A 25,851-nucleotide genomic window follows, 5' to 3' on the forward strand; every position below is an offset into this window, starting at 1 on the left:
TGTATTGTGACACATTCCTCCCGTGATCACCATTAAAATTTTCTGTCAGTTCGTACGAGACGGGATAGCCTTCATTGCCATTGTGCATCAATGATCCTTGGGCGCCCAACACCTGTCGCCGGTTTGTGGTTTGTCCCTCCTCGGACCACTGTCGGTAGGTACGCACCACTGCTGACCAGGAGCACCCCACAAGCCGTGCATTTCCAGAGATGCTCTGACCCAGTCGTCTGGCCATAACAATTTGGCCCTTGTCAAAGTTGCTCAGGTCTTTACTCCTGCCCATTTCTCCTGCATCCAACACATCAACTTCAAGAACTGACTGTTCACTTGCTGCCTAATATATCCCACCCCTTGACAAGATAATCAATGTGATTCACTTCACCTGTCAGTGGTCATAATGTTTTGGCTCATCGGTGTACGCCACAGTATATGTGCATATGACAATAAACTCAACTGGGCCATACTACTTTAATCAGTAAAGTTTCAACATCTTCAGGACATATTTATAGTCTCGAGAGAATCTCTTTTGTGGCTTCTCTGCTTGGGTGAAAATAGTCCAAGTACCTATACTCCCACAATATTTTGGCGTTCCATATCTGGCATCATGATGTTGATTGCTCTAATTGTACTGTTCTTTCTATAACTGGGAGCCCTCAATTGCACATTATACACTTCCTAAAACTAAATCAATGTTTATTATTCACAGCATTATCATTAATCTTTCATTTGTGGTTTTGTTAGTGGAATCAAAAATACCTATTTTACACGCAGACGTTAATGGTTTATCTTTTTGAAGTCTTTAGATCTTACAGTTTACATGCAGTCTACAGCATCTTTCTGTTGAGTGGATTCTATCATTCCTGGTTTATCCCCAAAATCTATCACCTTCCACCTGTTCACATTAGAATACGACACCTTACCTGTCATGGGTAGGTGGGCCTCCACCTGTCCTCCACCACCACCCTGAGTACCAGGACACCGCAGGGTTGTGTACTGAGCCCCATCCTCTACTCCCTCTTCACACATGACTGTGTCCCTGCATTCGCCACAAACATCATCGTCAAATTTGCGGATGACGCAACGGTGATCGGGCTGATCTCCAACAGCGATGAATCAGCCTACAGAGCGGAGGTGCAGAACCTGGCGAGCTGGTGCTCAGAGCACAACCTGTCCCTAAACACTACTAAGACCAAGGAGCTGATTATCAACTTCAGAAGGTCACAGAATGAGGAATACGCTCCAGTCCTCATTAACGGGGACGAAGTGGTGAGAGTGTCCAGCTTCAGGTTTCTGGGCACACACATTTCACAGGACCTCACGTGGTCCACCAACACTGCTGCACTTGTCAAAAAGGCACAGCAACGGCTGTTCTTCCTGAGAACACTAAAAAAGGTCGGTCTGCCACAACAGCTTCTGATGACATTCTACCGCTGTACCACGGAGAGCATACTGACATATGGCATCTATGTGTGGTACTCAGCTGCACAGCAGCGGACAGGAAAGCTCTTCAGCGAATCGTCTGCAGAGCGCAGAGGATCATTGGGATACAGCTGCCAGACCTGGAGGACATCTACAACGCACGCTGCCTCAGGAAAGCCACCAGCATCTACAAGGACTCCACTCACCCATGCCACCGTCTGTTTGAACTACTTCCATCTGGCAGACGTTACAAGGCCTTCTATGCCCACACCTCCAGACTAAGGAACAGCTTCATCCCTAGAGCTATAGCTGCTCTGAATCGGTCCTGCTGAGAGCCCGCCATGATCTGTCTCTGCCCCCAGGGTCATCTGGCACAACTGACCACCTGCATGAACCTTTTTTTGCTCTTTACCTTGTTCCCCCTTTTCTTTTTCCTTCCCCCCCCCCCTTCTTGTTGTTTACATGTTCGCCGTGATTTATTTAAATATTTGATTTGATAGCATCGATATGGAAGCGACAATCAAAATCTCGTTGTACTTGTACAATGACAATATAGGATTTTGAATTGTATTGTATTGTATCTTAATCCGCTAAATTAATTGTTTTGATCGGTCTTTTAGAATTACTCCTCGGGCATTTGGAAAATTTCTTATACGTATTGTGATTTTGGATTTTAAATTCAGCTTCCCTTTAGTTTGGCTTAGAGATACAACAAGGTAACAGTCCCCTTGTCCCACTGAGTCCGCACCGACCAGTGATCCCCGCACATAAACACTATCCTACACACACTAGGAACAATGTTACCCACACACCGTTAATTAACATACAAACCTGTACGTCTTTGGAGTGTGGGAGGAAACCGAAGATCTCGGAGAAAACCCACGCAGGTCATGGGGAGAACATACAAACTCCATACAGACAACACCCATAGTCAGGATCGAAACCGGGTCTCCAGCGCTGCAAGCGCTGTACGGCAGCAACTCTACCGTTGCGCCACCATGCCGCCTTTTGATGAGCCATTGATTTGTGGCAAATCATATCCAACATTTTTGCTGTTCAAACAATATCAATGCTCTATTTACTGACCATCAATCCAACTTTTTACATTGGCAGGTTAATTTCATCATATGATATGGCATGTTAAAACCATCCTGACTTTGTTTTTGATTCATTCACTTAAAATGAGTGATGGCAGCAAGACCACTGTTCATTGTCCATTTCAAAATACCTTGTGACTTGTGCGTCTGTCTGAGCCAGTGTGTACAATACTAATATGCTACGGCAGTTTGAGATAAAGGAGGAGGTGGTACTGGGGCTCTTGAAGGGCAATAAGGTGGGTAAATTACCAGGCCCTGATGGGGTCTAACCCAGGTTATTAAGAGCAGCAAGAGCGGGGATTGCAGAAGCCTTGACAAAAATCTTTGCAACTTCTCAAGCCACTACCGAGGTCCTGGAGCACTGGAGAGTAGCCAAAATGTTGTTCCTTTGTTTACAAGGGAAGTAGATATAATTAAGGATTACATGCTGGTGAGCCTTGCATCAGTGGTAGGCAAGTTATCGAGAGGATTCTTCAGGATAGGTTTTACTTCCACGTGGAAGGGAATTGGAAAATGGGGACAGTCAGCATGGTTTTGTAAAAGGCCAGTCATGTCTTACTAACTTGGTCGAGTATTTTTGAGGAGGTAACAAAGGCGATCGATGAAGGTAGGGGAGTGGATGTTGTTCACATGGCATTTCATAAAGTCCCCCAAAGTTGGCTGATCCAGTAGTTTAAGATGCATGGTATTTATGGTGACATGGTCATGTGGATTCAGAACTGGCTTACTCACAGACAACAGAGAGTTGTGGTGAAGGGCATTATTCTGGCTGGAGGTCTGTGACCAGTGGAGTTCTGCCAAGATCTGTGGTGAAACCTCTGTTGTTGTTTTATTTATAAATGACATGGACATAAATGTAAGAAAATAACTGCAGATGCTGGTACAAATCGAAGATATTTATTTCACAAAATGCTGGAGTAACTCAGCAGGTCAGTCAGAGGTGACGTTTCGGGTCGAGACCCTTCTTCAGACTTCGTTTCGGGGCGAGACCCTTCTTCAGACAGATGGTTGGATAGTACGTTTGCAGACAACACCAAGAATGGTGGAGTTGCGGGCAGTGAGAAGGATGTCAATGTACACCGTGGGTTATAGATCAACTACTGAAAATGGGTGAAAATGGAAGATGGATTCAAGCAAGAGGGAGGTGTTATACTTTGGGAGGTTGAATGCAAGGGAAAGCAACATGTCATAAGCGGAATGTAAGGGGCTGCAGAAGTTGTTTACCATAATGCTGCCTGGCATTGGGGGTGTTAGTACATGGAAAGTTTGTACAAGTTTGGTATGCTTTCTCTCGAGCGTCGAAGGTTGAGGAATACACCTGATAGTATATAAAATTATGAGAGGCATAGTTTGGGTAAACAGTCAGACCTTATTTCCCAGGGTGGAAATGTCAAAGAGTAGAGGACATACATAGCTTTAAGGTAAGAGGGCCAAAGTTTAAAGGAGTTGTGTGGGACAAGTTTTTGATGTAAATAGCAATTAGCAAAATTAGCTTTTTCCACCTGGTTAGTAAATATATATCACAATGGATTTGAGGTGGAAGATCATCCATAATCTTATCAATAAGTTAAACGCTTCCATCCCTAGAATCTGTATAAATTTGCTGAGCCAAAGGTTCACATCATGGATAACAGAGCAGAAATTGCAAAGTGATCAAAGGAAACTAAATAGCCATAAAAATAGCTTTAAATGGGAATTGACATCTATATACTAAAACTCTCGTTTGTTATCTTGTTTGTGACTGAACTTCAGCCAAAACGGTACGCGATAGCGTGACATTTTAGGCCCACCTTACTCACCATTGTCACTTTAGTGATAATGCAAGTAGTTTTATTGAAATCGGTGTTATATTTTTAAAGTTATTCACATTTTAAAGTTTAAAAGGAGGGGAGGGGGAGGGGAGCAGGGAGGAGGGAGGGAGGGGGAAAGGGGGGAGTGGGGGAGAAGGGAAAGGGGAGGGGGAGTTGAGGAGAGAGGCGAGAGGACGGTGCTGCACCAATGCAGGAGAGGTTTGGGCCTAAAGGGTCCACTTGGTCTAGTTTAATGTTAAAATTGTTGGTAGACACAAAATGATGGAGTAAGGCAGCATCTCTGGAGAGAAGGAATGGGTGACGTTTCAGGTCGAGACCCTTCTTCAGTCTGACGCGAAATGTCACCCGTTCCTTCTCTCCAGAGATGCTGCCTGTCCCGCTGAGTTTCTCCAGCATTTTGTGTCTACCTTCGATTTAAACCATCATCTGCAATTCTTTCCTACACATGTTAAAATTGTTTTTGTATATTACAACTGAATTTAAATTTATAGTCCCATGACCTTTACGATTGTCCCTTGGAGAAAAGATCTCAATCCCCTGAGTTTATTACCAGTTGAATATTGCAGATTAGAGCATACTAAATCTCGGCCTTGGTTGTATTTGAACTTGGCATTATAGCTTGACTAATTTTATACACTTTCATTGAGTTGACTTTGATAGTAAACTCATGAGGCAATTGTCTGTTGACCAGCATGTTGAACTGCTCCAGCCAGAATAATGCCAAAGGACTACACTGTGTCTGTTTCTTCTAGGAAGATCCCATATGCAGTCTTCTCTTAGGTCAGTTCCAATTTCCTGTTGCTTAGCAAATCCCAATGCATTGGAGGACCTCACAAATGATTAACTGATGTTTATCAAGAATTACAGCAGCATCTTGAAAAGATGGGCAAGTGGGCAGAGAAATGGCTGGTGGAATTTAATTCAGATAGGTGAGGTGCGCATTTTGGGAAGTCAAACTAGGACAGTGGAGTTGCTGACTCCGCGGCTTACATAAACTGTAAGTAGAGTACCTAGAGGCACCATGTTACATGCGGCCACCCAATGTGAAACACCTCACACATAGTCGGATTAAACTGCATCTGCCACTTATCCGCCCATTTCTGTTGTTGTTTTGTATCTTATGGTAACCTTGACAGCTTTACTTACTGTCTGCTGCTCCATTCATTTTGGTGTCATCTGCAAATTTACTAAACAACCCATCTACATTTACATCCTAGTCATTTAAATATGTATATCTTACAAACAACAGAGGTCCCCATGTGGAATTCCAATGGTCACAGATCTCCTGTCAGAATAATATTCTTCCACCATAACCTTCTGTCTACTTTGAATAAGCCAGTTCTGAATTCAAATTACCAAGTCACCATGGATCCCATGCATCTTAATCATCTGGATCATTGTGTGGACTTTATCAAATATCTTACAAAAATTCAAGAAGATGACATCCATTACCTTGCCCTTAAAGTTTACCTTTGTCATCTCCTCAAATAACTCAATCAAGTATGTAAGACATGACCTGCCCTGGACAAAGCCATGCTTTCTGTCTAACTAGCTCATTCTCTTCCAAATCCGAGTACATTTTATCCCGAAGAATTCTCTCCAACATCTTCCGTGTCATTGATGTGAGGCTCACCGACCTATAATTTCCTGGATAATCTCTACTTGCGTACTTAAACAAAGGAACAATATTTGGTCCTGTCCAGAATTCCAGGACCTCGACTATGGGGAGGATACTGCCAGGACTCGAGGTCTGAGCAATAGGGAGAGGTTGAGCAGGTAGGACTTTATTCCTCAGAGCAGGAGACAGAGGGGTGACCTTCTGAAGATGTAAGTTTTAGTGTATGATTCTCACGAGTACTGAAGTACGATGGAGAGCTTTGTTTGGCATGAGGGAGTAGAAAGGATGAGTGCACAGTCTGTTTTCCCAGGTAGGAACCAAGAACTAGAGGGCATAGGTTTGTGAAAGAGAAGTAATTGTCATGGGCCCCTCGTGCCAATCTGCTGCTCAATGTATCCAAATTTATAACTGGTTAAACAAAAGCAATTGCCATTCAGAGGAGTATCATAAACAATTTTATTTTTTTAATATATAAAATACACATTTTGGGATATACAAAGCTTTCTGGCAATTATTGCTTTCAGTACAGTTTCAGGTATAATTTTGGACAGTAAAGCCTTGGGTTTATTAAAAAAAAAGTTCAACATGGTTGTTCACTGTACAAGATTGCCAGTTGATTCCTTTTTTTTGTAAATTGTTAAGAGACTCTATTAACCAAAGCACCTTTCTGGGATTTAATTGTGGAATAAGTCATTTGTATCCTAAGAATAGTTCAAATCTATAATTATTGAAGTAGGTTAGTTTGGCTTTCCATATAAGCCTGTGTGGAGAGCAAAAATGTACTAGCTTGTTTAAAATGTCCATTTATTTTGTGACATTTCATTTTAAGACAATTAAAATGAGAAAACCTGTTCTATTTTTTTTTTTACAGTGCTTTTCACACAACTTGCACTTGGTACTTGAAACCTAATTCAGTATGACAATGGGTTCTCTTATTTTCCTACTGTCATGAGACATGGCCGAATGTTGTGATTCTCTGGGAACACCTCAAGATTTCTTCTGAAGCTATACGGATACTTGCTGTTGACATGGACATTTAGTCAAGTAATCTCAGTAAATTATTATGTGACAGATAATAATAAATTCTGGAAGAGATATATTTTAGCTATGTTATTCAGAATAATGGCAATTATCTGCTGTCGTTCTTTGGTAGGATGGAGATGACTGAGTGACACTAAATCCCCTTTGAAACAGTGGTCAATCGATAGGTGTTTTGTGATGTATTTTCTATGAATGTTACAGAAACTGAAGAATCTTACTGCCTTTTAAACCTATGTAGTAATATGTCAGTTTGATAAATACCATGGAAATGAGTTTCAACCACAGCCCACGTGGATAGATAGGGGCTGGGATATGTGCTATGTTTATCCACCGGATTCAGCAAGGGCCCCATAACATTTTAGTTATCGAGTCCTTTTGATGTATTCTGTGTGCATTGTGAGCACACCTTGAGCATGCATGAACTACTTGCAGCTATGGTGGAGGTGGGGTAATTGTGAGTGATGGCGGGTAACTGGGGGAATTGCCAGGATGGATGATGGGCATCAAATAGTTTGACTAATTAAAAATCCTGAGAAGGATGAATACATATAATCAGAAGAATATAAGCCATTAGACTCAACTGAAGGTAACTCAACATAAACTTGGTCATTTTCTTGTAAGTGGACTATAGCACTCCCTGATGCTTGATCAACATAACCTTCTGTATAATCATCATATGTGTACATTATGGGTTCATTATTTTTGAACAGACCAACCCATAAATTTCCTCCTTTGACTTGCAAATGGTAAGTAAATTGATAGATACCTGGCATTTTGCAGCTAAATATTCCAGTTGATGGATCATAATCATTATTTTGATTGGTTAGTATTTTGTCAAATGCTATAGGTCGCCTTGCTGCTGGAAAAGATTCTGAAAGAATGGCCGTGAAAGCTGGGTATGAATTTGTGACTCCTGGTGTTATGTAACCATTATAGCCCCCAAATTTTCCTGGAGGCCCTGGTGGACCAGGGAGCCCTGGTGGACCTGGTCGACCTTCTGGGCCTTCCGGGCCTGGTGGTCCATGAAGTAATTGTTCATGAAAGTCAGAAGGAAGACCTCGTGGTCCAGGTGGCCCTGGAGGTCCAGGATCTCCTTTTTCTCCAGGGAGGCCTTGGAGTCCGTGATAACCAGGCGGGCCTATTGGGCCAGGAGGACCTGGAAGACCATTCAATCCAACCTCACCTGAGAATCCTGGTGGCCCTGGAAGTCCTGGAGAACCACTTTCTCCTGTTTTGCCAGGTGACCCAGTGGGTCCAATGGCGCCTTTTGGGCCAAATGGTCCAGGCAGGCCTTGTGGCCCAGGCAGGCCAGGTTCTCCTGAAATTCCTGATTTTCCTGGGGCACCCCCAGGACCCACTTCACCCTTTGGTCCTTGATATCCTTGAGTTCCTGCAGGTCCTGTTGCCCCTTTAGCTCCTGTTGCCCCGGGTATACCAGGTGCACCTCGTAGACCCTGAGGCCCACGTGGACCAGATGGTCCTAAAAGTCCAGAGACACCTGGATTGCCTGGAACACCTGGTTCACCTTTGTCTCCTGGGTATCCAGCTGGGCCTGGTGGACCCGTATCCCCTTTAAACCCTGGTGGGCCTGTTCTCCCAAAACCAGGAGGTCCGGGCTCACCTGGCAATCCTTGGGGACCAAGATGACCATTGGGTCCAGGAGGTCCTGGTAATCCTGGTGTGCCATCCGCTCCAGGCTTTCCAATACCTGGGGGTCCAGGTAATCCAGGTGGACCTTTTTGACCTGGTTTACCTGAGTAACCATGTGAACCAGGTAAGCCTTTTTCACCTTTTTCTCCAGGTTTGCCGGGAAGGCCTGGGGTTCCTGGTTTGCCGTATCCTGTTTCACCGCGAACTCCTTGTGGCCCTGGTGGTCCAGGAGTACCGCTCTCACCTGTACGCCCTGGTATTCCAACTCCTCTTGCTCCTTTTGCACCAATTGGACCAGGATAGCCTGGTTGTCCTTTTTTTCCAGGTGGGCCTGTAGGTCCTGGAGCACCTCGTGGCCCTAGTTCACCCGGTTTACCTGGGAGTGACAACCCGTTTGGCCCTGGAATTCCTCTTGGACCTGCTGAACCTTTCTGTCCTTGCATGCCAGGTGCTCCCATGCTCCCTTTTGGTCCAGGGTAGCCTCTTTCACCTGACTTTCCTGGTGCTCCTGGAACACCCTGCTTTCCTAGGCCGGGTAGTCCCTGTGGGCCTGGTTGCCCTGGATGGCCTGGTGGTCCTGAAACTCCAGTGCCTGGTTTTCCAGGGTATCCTGGTGGGCCTTGTTGACCACGTAGTCCTGGTGGACCTGCTGGTCCTTGATGCCATCTGGCTGTTAATACAAAAGGAATAAATCTGATTTAGATAAAGGTACAGACAATATTTATATTGTTCAGTACTTCATTTTAAGGGTTACTCTGATTTCAGTTTTTACCTTAATTTTTCTGGGATGTACATTTTAGAGAAATAAATAAACAATGCCCAATAATGTGAAGATAGACACAAAATGCTGGAGTAACTCAGCAGGACAGGCAGCGTCCCTGGATAGAAGGAATAGATGACATTTTGGGTTGAGACCTTTTTTCAGACTCAGTCTTCTTCAGTCTGAAGAAGGGTGTCGACCCAAAACGTCACCCACTCTTTCTATCCAGAGATGCTGCCTGTACCGCTGAGTTACTCCTGCATTTTATGTCTATCTTCGGTGTAAACCAGCATCTGCAATTCCTTTCTACCCAATAATGTGAAGCAGATTTTGATTTTTTTTTTCCTCTTGTTTACAAAAATTAGCAATTTTGGTAGCATGAACTATACTGGTAAAGAAGCAGACATTAGCAAGTTTTGTGAAGAATGATGGAGGATGAGTGAATGTCATAAAATAATACCAGGATGTCAGCGATGGCTTAATTTAGTTGTGGCATTGAACAGTGGGCAAACCCATCTTCTCTGGTGGAAGTAAAAGATCCATCATGCTTTGTCAGAATAAACACTAGAGCAACAGGTATACCTCAACAAATATTAGAGTATTAGATCATTACCACATTTGTGGAAATTTGCTGTGCATAAAATTACCTTTATTTCTGTACAACAACATGACAATATTTTAAGAAGTACTTAATTGATTGCAAATCTGCAGCAACCCATTGATTAACTTTGTGCACTAAGATAGAAAGCAAATACTTTATATACTTATATGCTCAGTAACATTAAATTTACTTTTCCCATTATATAGTGCCAATATCTTTTTTCATGGTAAATCTAGGAAATTGGTGCAACAATGGTACAGTGCAGAAGCAGGTCACTGGTAAAGAAGCACAGTGCTCAAGTGCTTATTTAGCTTGCACTGAAATATATCTATGTTACTTGTTTTTCAAAGGAGTGAATTTCATATTTTTTTATCGCTCATTGGACAATATGTTTCGCCTGAATTCCATGTTGCTGATTTTATGTTTATTGTTCTTAATATTGGACTATCCCATATATTTTTATTTCATTTGGTTATTTGACAATTTACGGGTCTTATTGGCTATTCCTGATTCTTGTTCACTGTTCATTGCATCTGAACTGAGTAGCTTGTGAGGCTGTTTCAAATTCTTAACTATCCTTTGAATATTCAGGGTCTAGAAGGTCCAGATAAGGATGGCAGATTTCCTTACCTAAAGCACATGACTGAAGGAGATGGATTTTTGTGACATAACAATGGTTTCATTGTCACTTTGCCTGATTGGTGCCTTTTATTATTTATTTAAATAGTTGCATTTAGAGTCATCGTGCAAAAGCAGGCCCTTTGGCCCAACTTGCCCCATCGACACTAGTCCCACGTGCTTGCATTTGGCCTGTCCCTCCAGACCTTTCCTATCCATGTCCAAACATTTCTTAAACGTTGTGATAGTACCTGCCTCAACTACCTCCACTGGCAACTCATTCCAAATACCTACTACCCTGTGTATTAAAAATGCCCCTCAGGTACCTATTAAATCTTTCCCCACAAACCTATGTCCTCTGGTTCTTGATTCCCCATCTCTGGGTAAAAGACTTAGCATTTATCCTATCTAATCCTCTCATGATTTTATGCAGCTCTATAAAATTATCGATCATCCTCCTGCATTCTAAAGAATGAAGTCCTAACCTACTCAAACTCTCACTGTAGCGCAGGCCCTCAAGTCCTGACAACATCCTTGTTAATCTTCTCTGCATCCTTTCCAGCTTAATAACATTTACTGAAAACTCACGTCTCTAAATTTACAGTCTATGGGCCTTTGGCAATAATTTCAGGAACTGATTGTGTAACTACCAACAAAAGAAACGTATCCATATTTACCCAGTGAAACCCTTTCATTATTCTATGAATCTTTGCCAGGTCAGCCCTCAGTCTTCTCTTTGGTGGAGAAGTGTTGTCGGCCTATTCAGCTTTCTTGATCATGTATAACTTTCAAATTCATGTATCATCCATGTAAATCACTTTGCACCCTCTTCAGAGGTTTCTTGTTATTATTGTAATGTTCTGCATTTTGCATTAAGTACAGTCTAAATGACAAAAATTCAAGGTAAATCCTCTGATTGTGACACCTGACCCTCTTCACAAAATCAGCCCAGTGGTTTGCTTTTTAGAATAAAGCTGTATCTAATTTTAGCTGTTTGAGTTTCTGTGGATTTTTTTCTCCTATCCCTTCAGACTGACCAAAATTACTTAGTAAAGTAAAAACTGAAATTGCTGCATGTTCCTAGTAGGTATTGCCAGAATCTTCTGTTTTTATTTCAGATTTGCAACATATGCATTTTGTTTGTATTTTGTTTGCAAGTCCCAGTTACCACACAAAATGTGTAGGAAGGAACTGCAGATGCTGGTTGAAACCCGAGATAGACACAAAAAGCTGGAGTAACTCAGCGGGACAGGCAGCATCTCTGGAGAGAAGGAATGGGTGACGTTTCGGGTCAGACTGAAAAAGGGTCTTGACCCAAAATGTCACCCATTCCTTCTCTCCAGAGATGCTGCCTATCGTGTTGAGTTACTCCAGCTTTTTGTGTCTATCCCCAGTTAACACACGTTGCTTTTTAGTTATCTCAAAACTGTTTCCTCTGGGTTTCAAATGATCCATTAACTTACAGGTGGTGCAGGAGAATAGAGAAGTTCTCAATGGTGCTGAGATACTGTAACTACATACATGATCTTACAGCATTATGGGTTTCATAGGGGTTTTGCTGTGGTCGTGGTGAGCGTGTGTGTTGGTAGTACAGCAGGAGCACGTGTCTCCAATACTCATTCTATTGGGCTTATTAATTGATGCTTTATTATCACATGTGACATGTCACAGTGAAATTCTTTTTTAGGCATATCATACACAAGGTATGCAAAGAGTCGCCAGGTGTAGGGCACTGACAAAGTTATAAAGTATAAACTACAGTCCCCAATGGTCCATCTTTGTCCTCGGTGACCCCCCACACTAGATCCCCCATTGTTCTCGGCGGTGCATGTGTGGGTGTTTAATATTTCTCTCGGAAGCAGTCAAAGTTAAATACCTAACCTTGCTTTTGATGGAATGGAATATTCAAGATGTGATGTTAATGAAGCAAGTTTTAGGGTAAAGTAGTATAGGATATATTACAGCTTGCGTCAACACTAGACAGAGGTTTAGATCGATTTATATCTTATCATTAATTCAATATTTTTTATTGAATTGATTGTTTTATAATTATTTTTGTTTAATGGTGGTTGTTCTCTTTCTTTCCCTTTCTCTTCAGTTTCAATCTGCTATTTAGACTAAAGGGGTTCAGAGAAAAAAAGTAGTTTTATAATATCATATGCAAAATATTATCAGGACCCACTGACTTGCAGTGCTTGAATTTTTAAATTTTAGCTTTGTTGCAATAACAGATATTAGCTGTTACAAAGAATGAGATTTTTTTTGTGTATGTACTCTTTGATATAGATGTTGAGAGGAGATCTATTGTTTGTGGCTTTATTTATATTTCAACAGTATAATTTAAGATAAATATAAAGAAAATGGCAGCACGAATTGTGAATGTAACAAACAAATAATAGTTTGAGTAGAGTGGCAGGGGTATGGTTCTTGGGTGGTGTTGGAATATAGAGTGCAAGGGTGCAGTTAACAAGGAGGTTGTTCCAAGAATGTTGAGCTGGGTTATCATATCATATCATATCATATATATACAGCCGGAAACAGGCCTTTTCGGCCCTCCAAGTCCGTGCCGCCCAGCGATCCCCGCACATTAACACTATCCTACACCCACTAGGGACAATTTTTACATTTACCCAGCCAATTAACCTACATACCTGTACGTCTTTGGAGTATCTGGAGCTAATATCTGTTATTGCAACAGCGTGGTGATGTAGGGAAGGCGGAGGTACAGTTGTGATGGTGAATGGTCATAGAGTCTAAGGGCATGGTGAGAAGTAGTATTGGTTGAATTGTCTGATCAGACAAGTCTGATTATATAAGAAAATAACTGCAGATGCTGGTACAAATCGATTTATTCACAAAATGCTGGAGTAACTCAGCAGGTCAGGCAGCATCTCGGGAGAGAAGGAATGGGTGACGTTTCGGGTCGAGACCCTTCTTCAGACTGATTGTATGATGATGTTAGATAGACCAGGCTTAGACTTTCTTGAAAAAAAAAGTGCAATCTAATATTTATAATATAGGGTAGACAGAAAGGAAATAATAAGAGATTCCAGACAAGGGGTCATAATCTTTAGGTTAGCAAGAGACTGTTTTAGGATGATGTTTGGAAGCATTTCTTCAGACAAAATGAACTGTAAAGTAGAATAATCTTCTCCAGAATCCTTTAGATACTGATGAAAATAATCAATAGACTAGTACATTGAGAGATTTACATGAAAGTATATCTATAGACACTTGACAGTAAATGGAGCTGTAAAACATGCCACGCATAATCGAATGGATTGGTGGACCAGGCTTATTGTCTGAATAGCTGAATTCTTTCCCTATGGGAGCATCAAGATGAGTAACAGGTTGCTGTTGATTTATGTTTTATTTTCCTATGACACTGGTTCACATTTGAGATGATTTGAGTTGAAGCTTTCTAAAGGGAACACATTTTTTTCCCATTAAGTTCAAAATGTACTGACCAGGCTATTATTATCCTTTTTTCTTTTAAAACCTATTCCATTCTGATTTGATTTCCATCACTTTGCAGTTAGAGACAGATATAGTATTATTAAACTCAGGACTTTGTTTGCTGGAGGGGACCTGATTTTGAAGTCACATATTGGAGAAGGATTTCATTGTGACTATATTTAAGCAAAAGAATAATGATCATGTTTGATACTCAAAAGTTTATTTGTAAAAAGATAGAGGAACCAGTGCTTGTGGAAAGATGCAGTTGCAAAGGGAAGATTTAAGATGGAAATCTGAGTGAATTGGGAAGGTAGGATGTTGAAGTTCAGAATGGTTTATCCAACACCACCGTGAAAAGTGATGAAGCACATATTAAAATGTGAGTAAAATGGATCACAGAGTTTAATTGTGAAAGAAAGTCATAATGGGAGTAGACGGACAAATACATTACAGGAAATGCATGTTAATCTGTTAATCGAGAAGACAGCCATTAATAAACTAGATTTCTTACTTCTTGCTGCTATTGATGATGGCAATGTATTAATATTGTGTGTAATGTTACCCTATTTCTCACCTCTGGAGGGTAAGATAACAGAACCTCGATTTTCTTCCGAGCTTTCGTCACTTCGATCTATGTTTCGATGACCTGTTTTGGGGAAAGTCAATAAAACACTGTGGAACTTTATCAATGTTACTTTGGATTTATATACACGTAGAAATGAATTTCCTCCTGGGATAAATAGTTCTATTGTATCGTATCGTAAGTTAAATCTGGACTTGGGTTGCCATAAATGATCTTTTGGCTGTCCTGAAATAACTTACGTGGAACATTGTGTTCATTAATGTTTGAAGTGAAGAAGAAATTATGTAGAATATTAATGTGATGGTTAAGATGTTCTCAATTGTACACATATTGCTGATATTGCATTCGGAGTTTGTACTTAGTACGTCATTAAAACAAATACAACTTTTGCTTCCTACGGCAGTGTTTGATTTGTGTTGAAGCTTCAAAAGACAATGGAATGTCAGATTTACACAATTGAAGAAAGAAGTAATAATTTGATTGTATAAAAATTTCTAACTGAATTCTCAACATTGCACTATTTGTTTCTCCTTTCCTCCTCAAAGCTACTCCAGCAAAATTAGTTTGCCTCACTTCTCTGGTAGAACAACTTGACACAACAATTTTCTTATTGCTTTAAAAAAACACAGTGACTAGTAGCTTTAATTGTAACCATTTCTTTGCCTTTGCCTTTCAAAACTATTTTGGACTGATTTTAATCAAGTTGTACATGAAAAAGTAATCAAAAAATGAACTCACTTTAAAGAAAAAAGGAAACTACAAATTTTTGAATAGCTTTGCTAATGAGAAGTGCTCAAATGGACTTATTTTATGTATTCTTTCTGTTTAAATACATATTTTTGAAATACATTTTCATTTACCAGAGAAAATGTGTTTATCAGCTAAATACTAGGAATTATGTTTTTATTTCATTTCAGGTTGGCATTGAGATTCATTTTTTAAATAATATTTTATCATTTGCACTAAATACATTTTTTCTTCTGTGATCCAGCAGCTAACTGATGATACTCATGTAGCGATCATACATGTGTAAGTTTTTGTTTAATTGTTTTAATTTTATCCTCCTTATAATATCAATGCTTCGGGCTGAATTTAGTACAAAAGCACCAACACCCTAACCACTGACAATGCCACATTCATTGCACTGGACTGTCTGTTTTGACCATGAGCTTTACACCACACCCTTCTGAGTCAGGCAAGATTATTACCGACTAAGCCATGTCAGCACTATGTGGTTAAAATTCATACAATTATGAGCAGAGGAATGACTTGTCATTCACGAATCAATTATGAGAAGCTAATAGAATATTCTTTCTTAAGACCAATTAGACTGAAACACTCTCTAACCTTAAAAAGACTGCAAAGCACCGTGCTTCTGAATGATTGTCATATAATGTTGGATTTTTCCCATTCAACTTAAAATTGTATTATAATAGCATCTGTGTTATTCTTAATTGGAACATTTTATTTTGCCGTTTTAAAAAGTTTCATTTAGGAAACCTTGGTGAAAGGCTGAGGTCAATGATCTTAGCTGAGACTAATGTTGAAAAGAAGAAATAAATCACAAGGATCAGCCAGAAGGAAAAGTGAAGAAATTTAAATTAGGAGAACCCTCAAGAATAATAAATGTCTAAACTTTAAAAGCGATTCTTTTGTTTCATTATTACTATAGTGGTTTATTTTCCTTCTGGTCACTCTTTTATCCATAATTAGATTCTAGCAACTGATGCCTCATTGGAAATTTTCATACCTGCATGGTCTTTATTGTTTTGTACGTTCCTTGTCTCTTTAATTCACCCGCCTTAATTTTTTTTCAAATAAGTGTAGCATTTGGGTCAATGGGTCAAGGATTGATGGCCAAAGGAAAACACCTGAGTTAATCAGACTCTTGGTTTTATATGGACATGCAGATACTCTGGGACTAATTGGGTGATACATTTTACTACACTTGCTGGAGTTACTGGGCACTAAACTGGAAATGACCTCTACCGTCCAGTGTCAACTGATATAATGTCGAAGACCTCATGTATTTCAGTCAGGATTTTCGGCCATGGAATATTTTTTTAAAAATTACTTCAATTTAATGATTTTTAATGATTTGCAATTACTTTGTTACCTTTTTAAAATAAAATTGTACAAATAACTTACATTGATCTTGATGCCCTCTCAGGTTTGTTTAAACTGTCTGCTGTGGCAGAAGCCAAAGCAGCACCCTCGGCTTTGACCTGCCAAAGCTTACAAGGCCTATTCCTGGGCCTTTGTACTACCTGAGGCTTAGTCATTGCTGCCCATTTCCAAAGTGAAGAGAGAGAGAGCAAGGTTGATCCTCTGCTTTCGTCCAGGTGAATGTGGCCAGGCAGGGAATACAGATTGCAGACTGGGGTCCAAGTGGATCCAGCCCATTACAGTATAGAATGATTTTGAGTTATATTTTTTGCATCTGATTGAGTTGCATTTAGGATATCTATTTCTGTAAATCACAGATATAAATGAGGGAGTTTGGAAAAAAATCAGTTATGAAGTATATAGAGTTTATTTTCTAATTTCAGTGGTTCATTATAACATTGGACACTTGTTCGAAATGAATTAACCATCCTCAAGCTGTATTTTGCAGCGACTACATGATAATCATATGCAAATTTATTAGACCTTGGCAGTTTTCATTATTTATTCTTTTGTAATAGCTTTCTCTCTCATTTTCAGTTTCTCATATTACATTATAGTGGTAGGCTAAAGCTGTGCCCTTATTTGCCAACTTGTAGCAAGCAAATATTGCATTTATTCTTTGACTCCCTGCCCACCCCCCACCCCTACGTTAATGTTTTACATCTATTCAGTATCTTGTCTTTGATGGTTCTCAGAATGATCAAAATAAGGATTTGTATGTAACTTTTAACATGGGATAGGTCACTACCGTGCTACTCTGTGCAGTATATTGCATGTTATTAATTTGTCTAATGCTTTTTTTTTTGCATTTTCATGACTTAAAAGGAGGCCATTCAGCCAAATGAGTCTGTACACACTCTCAAAGCAATTCCATATATTCCCTCATCCCATTCTAATCTTTTCTCTTACATGTGGTTGTCAACTCCCACCTGCTTATCCTACCAACCACCTTCATGAGGCATAATTTACAATATCCGATTAAGATGAAATCCAGCCCATCTTCCTGTGGAAAATACTGGAGGACATACATACATAAATGCATGATGAGTGATAGACATTGCATTTTACATTATGCAAATAGGTGACGTGAACAACCCTAAAGTAACACTATAGAATAGTCCACAATGACCATGGTCCATGATGCGGTCATGTATTCTGCTTGTCTCTTGGGTTGGGGAGGTAAATGAAAGACAATTTTAAGGATCAAAATTTAATTTTAAATTAGAATATATTGGTGCCACTGAAATGTTTTATTACTTGTATTATTTTGTTCTCAATTGTAACTTCAGGATTATAAAAAAACCAGTTGCCCACAATTTCTTGCAAACTTTGCCAGAGCAATATTGAAAATATTAAAGTACTTCGTTTCTGGTTTAAATCTTGGAACATTGAGTGTAAGTGACATTACAGTATTGATATTTTGTCCTGATTCTACAAAACCTGCCATTTGTTCTCATTTTTTCCTAAGGATAAATGCTATTCACAAGAATTATCTGAATTTATACTAGTTGTGAGTGGGCTATATATTTTAATATTTTAGTAGCAGTGAGATATGGATTTGTATTTCTGTTATGAAATGCATGTTTTTAACTCTTTCTTCCCGCTGAAACCAGCATTTTTTTTCTGTATCTTTTGAATGAATCTTGAGCATATCACAATAATTTACATCCAAAATTGGGTGTATTATGCTTCTGGAGCAATATAAAAAACTAATATAACACATGTTCTACACAGTCCTTTTAATCCTTGTATCCAATTTTTAAACATTTCAATCAATGCCAAAGGGATAATGAAGAAATTCTGGATTGAATTCCTGAGACTACGGACTATTCTTCTTTTTTAATTGTACGTTCAATGTTGCTTTATATTCTGTACATCACTTAATGTCTTCAAAGTAGACTTTCATAATTATTTTTATATTACTTTTCATAATTGTTTTCCTTTTGGATTGTTGCTTATTTCATGTGTATGATCGCAAGTATCTTCTATCTGTTCTACTAAATTATGATTAAACAAGTGCTATTAAATTTCCACTAAATACCCATAACTCATTCATTTCTACCAATTCATATTTGCCTTTTAAATAGGTTTGTTGAAATTTGCTAACATGCAAATATGTTAGTTTAGCTTAGTTTTCAACTATAAGCGGCTCTCTTATGGACATTTTCATCAATACCAGCTTGCATTATTGTAAATCATCCAATTCACTTTACACATTTGAAAACAATATTTATAACAAAACCATCAAAACATCAATCACTATTTAATCTATTACAATTTAATACCTACACTCCCATTTTCATCTCCTCCAAACAAGGCTTTTTCCCATTTCTGGTACGACCATATAAGAAACCAGTTTTGCTGCACATTTTTAAAAACTACCAGAATTCAAACTGGAATTTATATTAAAAATAGATGAAAAAGTGATTGGTGTAAAGACTCATTTTCATTAGTTTTATTGTGATTTCTCTCCTCTGCACATATCAGATTTCTTGTGTCATTTCATCTTATTTGGTACCAAACATTCACAAATCTGGTGATGCTTTTTGCCATGAAAGTTCATTTGAAGATCATCAATGTTATTGAAATTTAAATAGGTCAGCATGATAACACCATCTGTAATAATATTAATATTTTGTGACTTGTTTACTTATCACAAGAATTGCCCTTACATAGCCCATTAAAAAAGCTGTTCCTATGTTTCTTGATCCATAAATATAATGTCTTGTTTTGTTTATTATTTGGCAATTGTGGTGATCAAATATATTATTCCGTATAGTGTCTAAGTTCACAAAGGAAATTTGTATTGATGAGGCAGTGCACAAGCATGTTATGCCAGTGATTACTTGGCTGCAAGTTTGTACAGGAGTGACCCAGGCTCACCCTAGTTGTCTGAGAAGCTGGTGAAGTATTCAGCTTTGGGAGGGACAGAAAATTGGAGAGCATGTCATTCTGATTCCTTATGCATTCCATGCTGTCTGGAAAAGTGCATCTGCAGAGGCTTGACTGGTTTGTTTACCCATTTTGGTGATGCACAATATGAGAACTGTCTATGAGGATATTGTAAAATAAGCTATGGTTATGGAATTGGGAAGAGAATTAAACTAAAAGGTTATTTGCCTGAACTATCATTTGGAAGCAAGGAACATAACACTGAAGCCTCATAGAGCTCCACCATGTTTTCATTTTGGAATAGTTTGCTTAATTAAAACACACAGTTACTACAACATGAACACTTACCAGTTGAATAGCGTGCATTATTATATCTATAATATCCAAGTCCATTGACCAAGGTGATAGTTAATAGCAACAGAATTACACCACCCTCTGTTGGAGCCATGTTTGTTGTTGAGATCTGTAAAGTATTTATAGAATATTTGAATAATGATAGAAAGGAAGGTGTGAACCAATGTAATTATATTAAATCGAGAGTAGCACCATGTGAAAGATAAAACATATAGCATGATGTAAAATATCTACTTCAAAATAATATATTTGAAAAAATAGTTTATCATGAAAATATTCAAAAGATTGAAATCATTTAGTTTTTGAAAACTACCAACAATTAAAGCATGTGTTACACCATATATTGCTTAACAACTGTTTGCCTGTGTATTATATATATACTCCACATTTAGGAAGGGTTCCAGAAACGTAACATGTTGTTAATAAATTATATAGTACCGTGCAAGTAGAATGACAGTTAAAGTTTGACAAACATACCAACGTTTTATATCCTCAAAATCTTGATTCAGTGCAGTCTCCCAATAACTTATCCTATGAAATAGTTGGTCCGATGAAGAAGTCTTTTCAGAAACAATACATGTTGCTTTTTATATGAAGATGCTTACTCACACAACAGTAAACTCAATGGCTCCTCCTTTCGAGTAGGAGTGCCAACTATGCTGCTTCATTTTTCCCATTGACAAGTTGGATCAGGTTTGTGGTTTCTTCTGTTTTGAGTTGTCTTGCCTTCATTGGCATTGATCTCCTCATTGCAGACAATTGCAAGTGCAAATGTTGAACAGCATTCTGAATTGAGTTTTGAATGAGTTGCATAGGTAATAGTGAATGAGTTGCATACTTTGAATTTACAAATCTGATTTATAAACAATAAGGGCCATTGCTCTTGTGTATGTGGAAGTTCCACACATATTGATCAAATCTTGTTAATGAATGATTTTGTCATTTGTGTTGCATGATTTCCATGGCAAAATTTTGATTATGAATGAAAAAGGACAATAACAAGAAACGGTCACTAATAGTCACAAAAAAGCATCGGCCAACAATTGTACTCTGTTCTGCACAAACATTTCCATTGATTGTCCATGGAACCAAATATATGCCATATGAATATATATGCTGGGTGTTACTTCCACTTTGCAGTGGTTGCTCAATATTTTCAAGATTCAAGATTTTTGTGCTCCAGTTTCAAGAGTGGCATTTGAGCTTGCAATCTTTTGATGGGCAAATGGCAAATACTACTCACTTTTCTTGGAACAAACTCCTCCACATTTCTCAATATCATAACATGTCTTCATTTTCTGAGTACTCAATCTAAGTTTTTCCTTCAGATTGACCATCAGATTGTAAACTGCTTCTGGAATCAGCAAGAATAAAGATGATGGCTTTGGTCCAAAAATATTTAACTGGGGGGAATGATGACAGGATGTAGAACAAGCATTATGATACCTGAGTTGAGTGTATTCAGCATAAATATCTTTGGAAATGACAAATGACTATCAAGGAGATCTGAAAGAGAATGGGACAGAGGGGAGACTTTTTGTGGACTTAGACCCAATTGTAAGGAACCCAGAAAAAAAAGCCTGTGCTGTAAGTGATCTGGTTGCCATCATATAGGTAATAGTGAAATGAAGTGCATGGCATTCCACTTGAGATGAGCACCAAAGAAGACTGATGTGGTTAAAAGGTTGCAGGAGGAAGATAAGATGTGAGGAAAGTACACAAGATCCTGCTGTCATTTGTGACTTTTATTTGTGTTTTTCTATGGAAAACTAACAATTAAGAATATGATTTAACTATGTTGGAGAGATCAATGTAGGTTTGAGAGGCAATAATGTACTCAGAACTTGGAAAATGCACAAGTAGATTCAGGTACAGACGTGTTGAGAGTGGACTTTTTAAAGTTCTTTGGGGCTGCTGAATTTAAATTTAAATATTGAGGATGCTTGCACCTCAGAATGTTGCCTGGAATAAATATTAGTTGGGAGAGTTTTGTTGAAATGACATGATGGGACCAAGATTATTAGTAGGAGAAAAAACTGCAGATGCTGGTTGAAATCGAAGGTAGACACAAAATGCTGGAGTAACTCAGCAGGACAGGCAGCATCTGTGGAGAGAACAAATGGGTGATGTTTCGGGTCAAGACCCTTCTTCAGATAATGTTTTGCTTGATTGGCTGCAGGAGGAAATAATTTTTGCTCACCAGCATGTTCCATAGAAATTTGTGGATTTAGCAGCAGTGTTTGATGAACATTACATTTACTTTAGTTTAGTTTACAGATACAGCAGGGAAACAGGCCCTTTGACCCACCGGATCTGTGTCAACCAGTGATCCCTGCACACTAACACTATCCCACACACACGAGGGACAATTTATATTTACCAAGCCAATTAGCCTACAAACCTGTACATCTTAGGAGTGTGGAAGGAAATCGCAGTTCCTGGAGAAACCCAGGTCATGGGGAGAACGTAAAGCTCCATACAGACCACCCGTAGTCAGGATGAAACCCGGGTCTCTGGCACTGTAAGGCAGCAACTCTACCACTGTGCTGCTGCGCTGCCCTTGTTTCTTTATCCTTGCATTGTTCCACTATTGCTCAGACAATAGGGTGAATAGTAATTTGTAATATATGATGGAAACCTTTTAAAAGCACTGTCAACATATATATTAATGAGATGGATAGAGAGGGATCCATCAGATGTGTCTAATTCTTTAGTAGGCAATCTGCATGTTGAAGCTGGAATACCTCACCAGGGATGAGAGGAGCAGCAATTGCATTCTGCAGCTTCCACATTCATTGCCTATGCTGTTGTTAACAGAAACCCACTTCAATTGATCAAGTAATGAACTGTGAAGTTTTATGTGCTCATACCTGCACACCTTAGTCGAATTTGGACCAAAAAAGATGAGGGAATAACCAGGAGCTGTGATGATGAAGGTCTACTGAGATTAGGGAAGAGGCAGTCGAGTAGGTCCTGAGCTCAGAGATTGCAAGTTTGATATGCATTCATAAATAACCTGACGTGGATTCTTGCAAAATATTCCAAAATAGACAGGAGATTATGCATGGATTAAAGATGGAAAAAGCAATATGAAATGTTGCTTGTGCAGAAGCTGACACTTTAATCCATTCTGATTCATGGCATGAATGTTAGCCAAGGGCATATAAAGTCAATTATTAATTTGAATCAACACAGGAGATGGTGATCAAGTTATTCAGGCACGTAGACTATATCTCAGACTTACATGCCTAGAATTTCTTCTTCAGTTCTAATACAACAGGTACACAATTGTGGTTATGCATTGTACTCTTCTGAAATGTAGACCTTCTGATGTCACTGATTTATGGAATTGGCATGCAAGCTGTTTTTGCTGTGTGTGCATGTGCGCGTGTTTGTGTATGTGTGAGTAACATTAGCAAATAAGAACAAATTTCTTCTTTGTTTCGAAATGCTGTTTATTTGTGAAATGCAAGACGTAATTTTCTCTTTTGGTTTTTTAATGCCGGTTTAAAAGATAATGTGTTAAAAAGATGAGCAGATTCTTTTAACGATAAAAGCCACACTCACGGAATCAGGCGTATGCTGAATACGCCAGAGAAATACGTCTTATTGATAGATCTTTTATCACATCGCTTATGCAAACCTGTCAAATTTGAGTTTCCATATACCGAGCAGGAAGGATGGATGGATGGATGAAGTCATATAACTGAGAGTCAGGTAATGATGAAAAGGAAACAGATAGGAGGAATGGGGAATATGGTGAGAAAAGCATAGAGGTAGGGAGTAAGAAGAAGGCTGGAAAGAAGATAGATAGGAAGTCTGGGTCGTGGAGGTGGTGGAGTGGATTGTTAAGGAATGATATGTGGGGGACGGGTAAAGAAATGGGAGAATGGGAAAGAATGGAAAAGGGGAACATGGGAGTAAAGGACTGCAGGCAATGAATACAGAAAATGCACCTCAGAGGAGAAAAGTGGTTGATGAATGGAATATTCAGCCATTGAGGTAAACAGTGAAGTGCTGTTAAAGGGAGTAGTGCCAATGGATAGACATACTTTTAAAGATTTTTTTATTGTGAAAGGAAAAATAAATAAGCATCTTTGTAATAATTTATGGAAGCCATCTGCAGCCATTAGGGCTTTCCAAGGGGGTGGAGAAGGAAGGCACAAGGAGCATGTAGGTTAAAATGGAAAATGTTGCAATTTGAGGGAGAATCCCATGAATTTTTTGGGGGGGAATTCCATGGCTTGAACCAAGTATTTAATAAGCGAGGAAATGTAAGATGTAACTCATAGGCAAAATATATTTATTTTTCACCTTAACTTAATGAAAAAGATTAGCCAATATACAAGATTAATAAATGCATAGTGTATATTCTCCCTGGCCCAAACAGTCAGAGTGTTTGGAGAATGTAGGAAGGAACTGCAGATGCTGGTTTAAATCGAAGGTAAACACAAAATGCTGGAGTCGGAACAGGCAGCATCTCTGGAGAGAAGGAATGGGTGACATTTCGGGTCGAGACTGAAGAAGGGTGAATTTTGTGAATGAAAACCTAATACTTTCCCTAATACCAAACCTGATACCTGCAGGCCTTTTTTTCTATGTTCTAACTCACGTGTGATTTTAATTTTAAATCATTTTATTATATGGCCATACTCCTGGCAAAGGTAATTATTTTCATGTAATTTTGATGCTTTCTATTTTGTCATGTTGGATGGCATTCCTTTCTGTGAATGTGACTGGTTGACATTTTTCCTTTGTTCTTCACCCTTTTGAAAGATTTCAACACATCATACATTTCCTGGATGACAAAGCAATAGGTGGCTGTACTGTCAGCAGTTCTTTACTTCTCACTTACTATTCCGTCCACCGGGTCTATGCAGTCCATCCACTCTCGATCCCCCCATTTTGCTTTGAAATCCATTGTCTTGCACATGCCCATTAAGTCACCCCACCACCCTCCCCCATCCACCCACCATTCTAGGGTGTGGGAGGAAGCTGGAGCACCAGGGAAAAGCGATGCTGATTGCATATTGTACGTTGACAACATCGCACATCAGGTTTAAATCTGAGTCATTGGAGCTGTGAGGTTGCGGGTCTTAGTTTAGTTTAGTTACTTGACACGTGTATCGAGGTACAGTGAAAATATTTTGTCGCGTGCTAACCAGTCAGTGGAAAAACATACATGATTACAATCAAGCCATTCACAGTGTGCAGATACATAAAAACATAGAAAATAGGTGCAGGAGGAGGCCATTTGGCCCTTCGAGCCAGCACCGTCATTCATTGTGATCATGACTGATCATCTACAATCAGTAACCTGTGCCTGCCTTCTCCCCATTTCCCGTGATTCCACTAGCCCCTAGAGTATCTAACTATCTTTTAAATTCATGCAGTGAATTGACCTCCATTGCCCTCTGTTCCCTTATTAAATCTGGTTCATTGGACAACACTAAATCCAGAATTGCCTTCTCTCTGTTAGGCTCTAGTACAAGCTGCTCTAAGAATCCCTTTCAGAAGCACTCTACAAACTCTCTTTCTTGGGGTCCAAACCATCCTGATATTTCCAGTCTACTTGCATTTTGAAATCCCCCATAACTACAGTGGCATTACATTTGTTACATGCCAATTTTAACTCCTGCTGTAACTTACACCCTATGTCCAGGCTACTGTTTGGAGGTCTGTAGATGACTCCCATTCGTGTCTTCTTACCTTTACAATTCCTCAACTCTATCCACAGTGACTCTACATCGTCAGTCCCAATGTCACCCCTCGCAAGGGACTGAAT

The 25,851-nt window shown here is 39.3% G+C and overlaps 2 protein-coding genes across 2 annotated transcripts in view; one reads left to right on the top strand and one right to left on the bottom strand.

The window, feature by feature from the left end:
- Positions 1 to 25,851, top strand: part of nt5dc1 (5'-nucleotidase domain containing 1) — a 434,656-nt gene that overhangs the window by 186,890 nt on the left and 221,915 nt on the right. The gene's annotated exons all lie outside the window — the stretch shown is intronic.
- Positions 1 to 25,851, bottom strand: part of LOC144593817 (uncharacterized) — a 174,952-nt gene that overhangs the window by 55,236 nt on the left and 93,865 nt on the right. The window contains exons 9-10 of the mRNA XM_078399936.1: positions 14,646 to 14,717; positions 7,498 to 9,306 (exon numbers count right to left, since the gene is read on the bottom strand). Coding sequence (XP_078256062.1) covers positions 7,498 to 9,306; positions 14,646 to 14,717 — 1,881 coding nt within the window. The remainder of the gene's footprint in view (positions 1 to 7,497; positions 9,307 to 14,645; positions 14,718 to 25,851) is intronic.

The sequence above is a fragment of the Rhinoraja longicauda genome, chromosome 5 (genome assembly GCF_053455715.1).
Source record: "Rhinoraja longicauda isolate Sanriku21f chromosome 5, sRhiLon1.1, whole genome shotgun sequence".
Taxonomy (NCBI): Eukaryota; Metazoa; Chordata; class Chondrichthyes; order Rajiformes; family Arhynchobatidae; genus Rhinoraja; species Rhinoraja longicauda.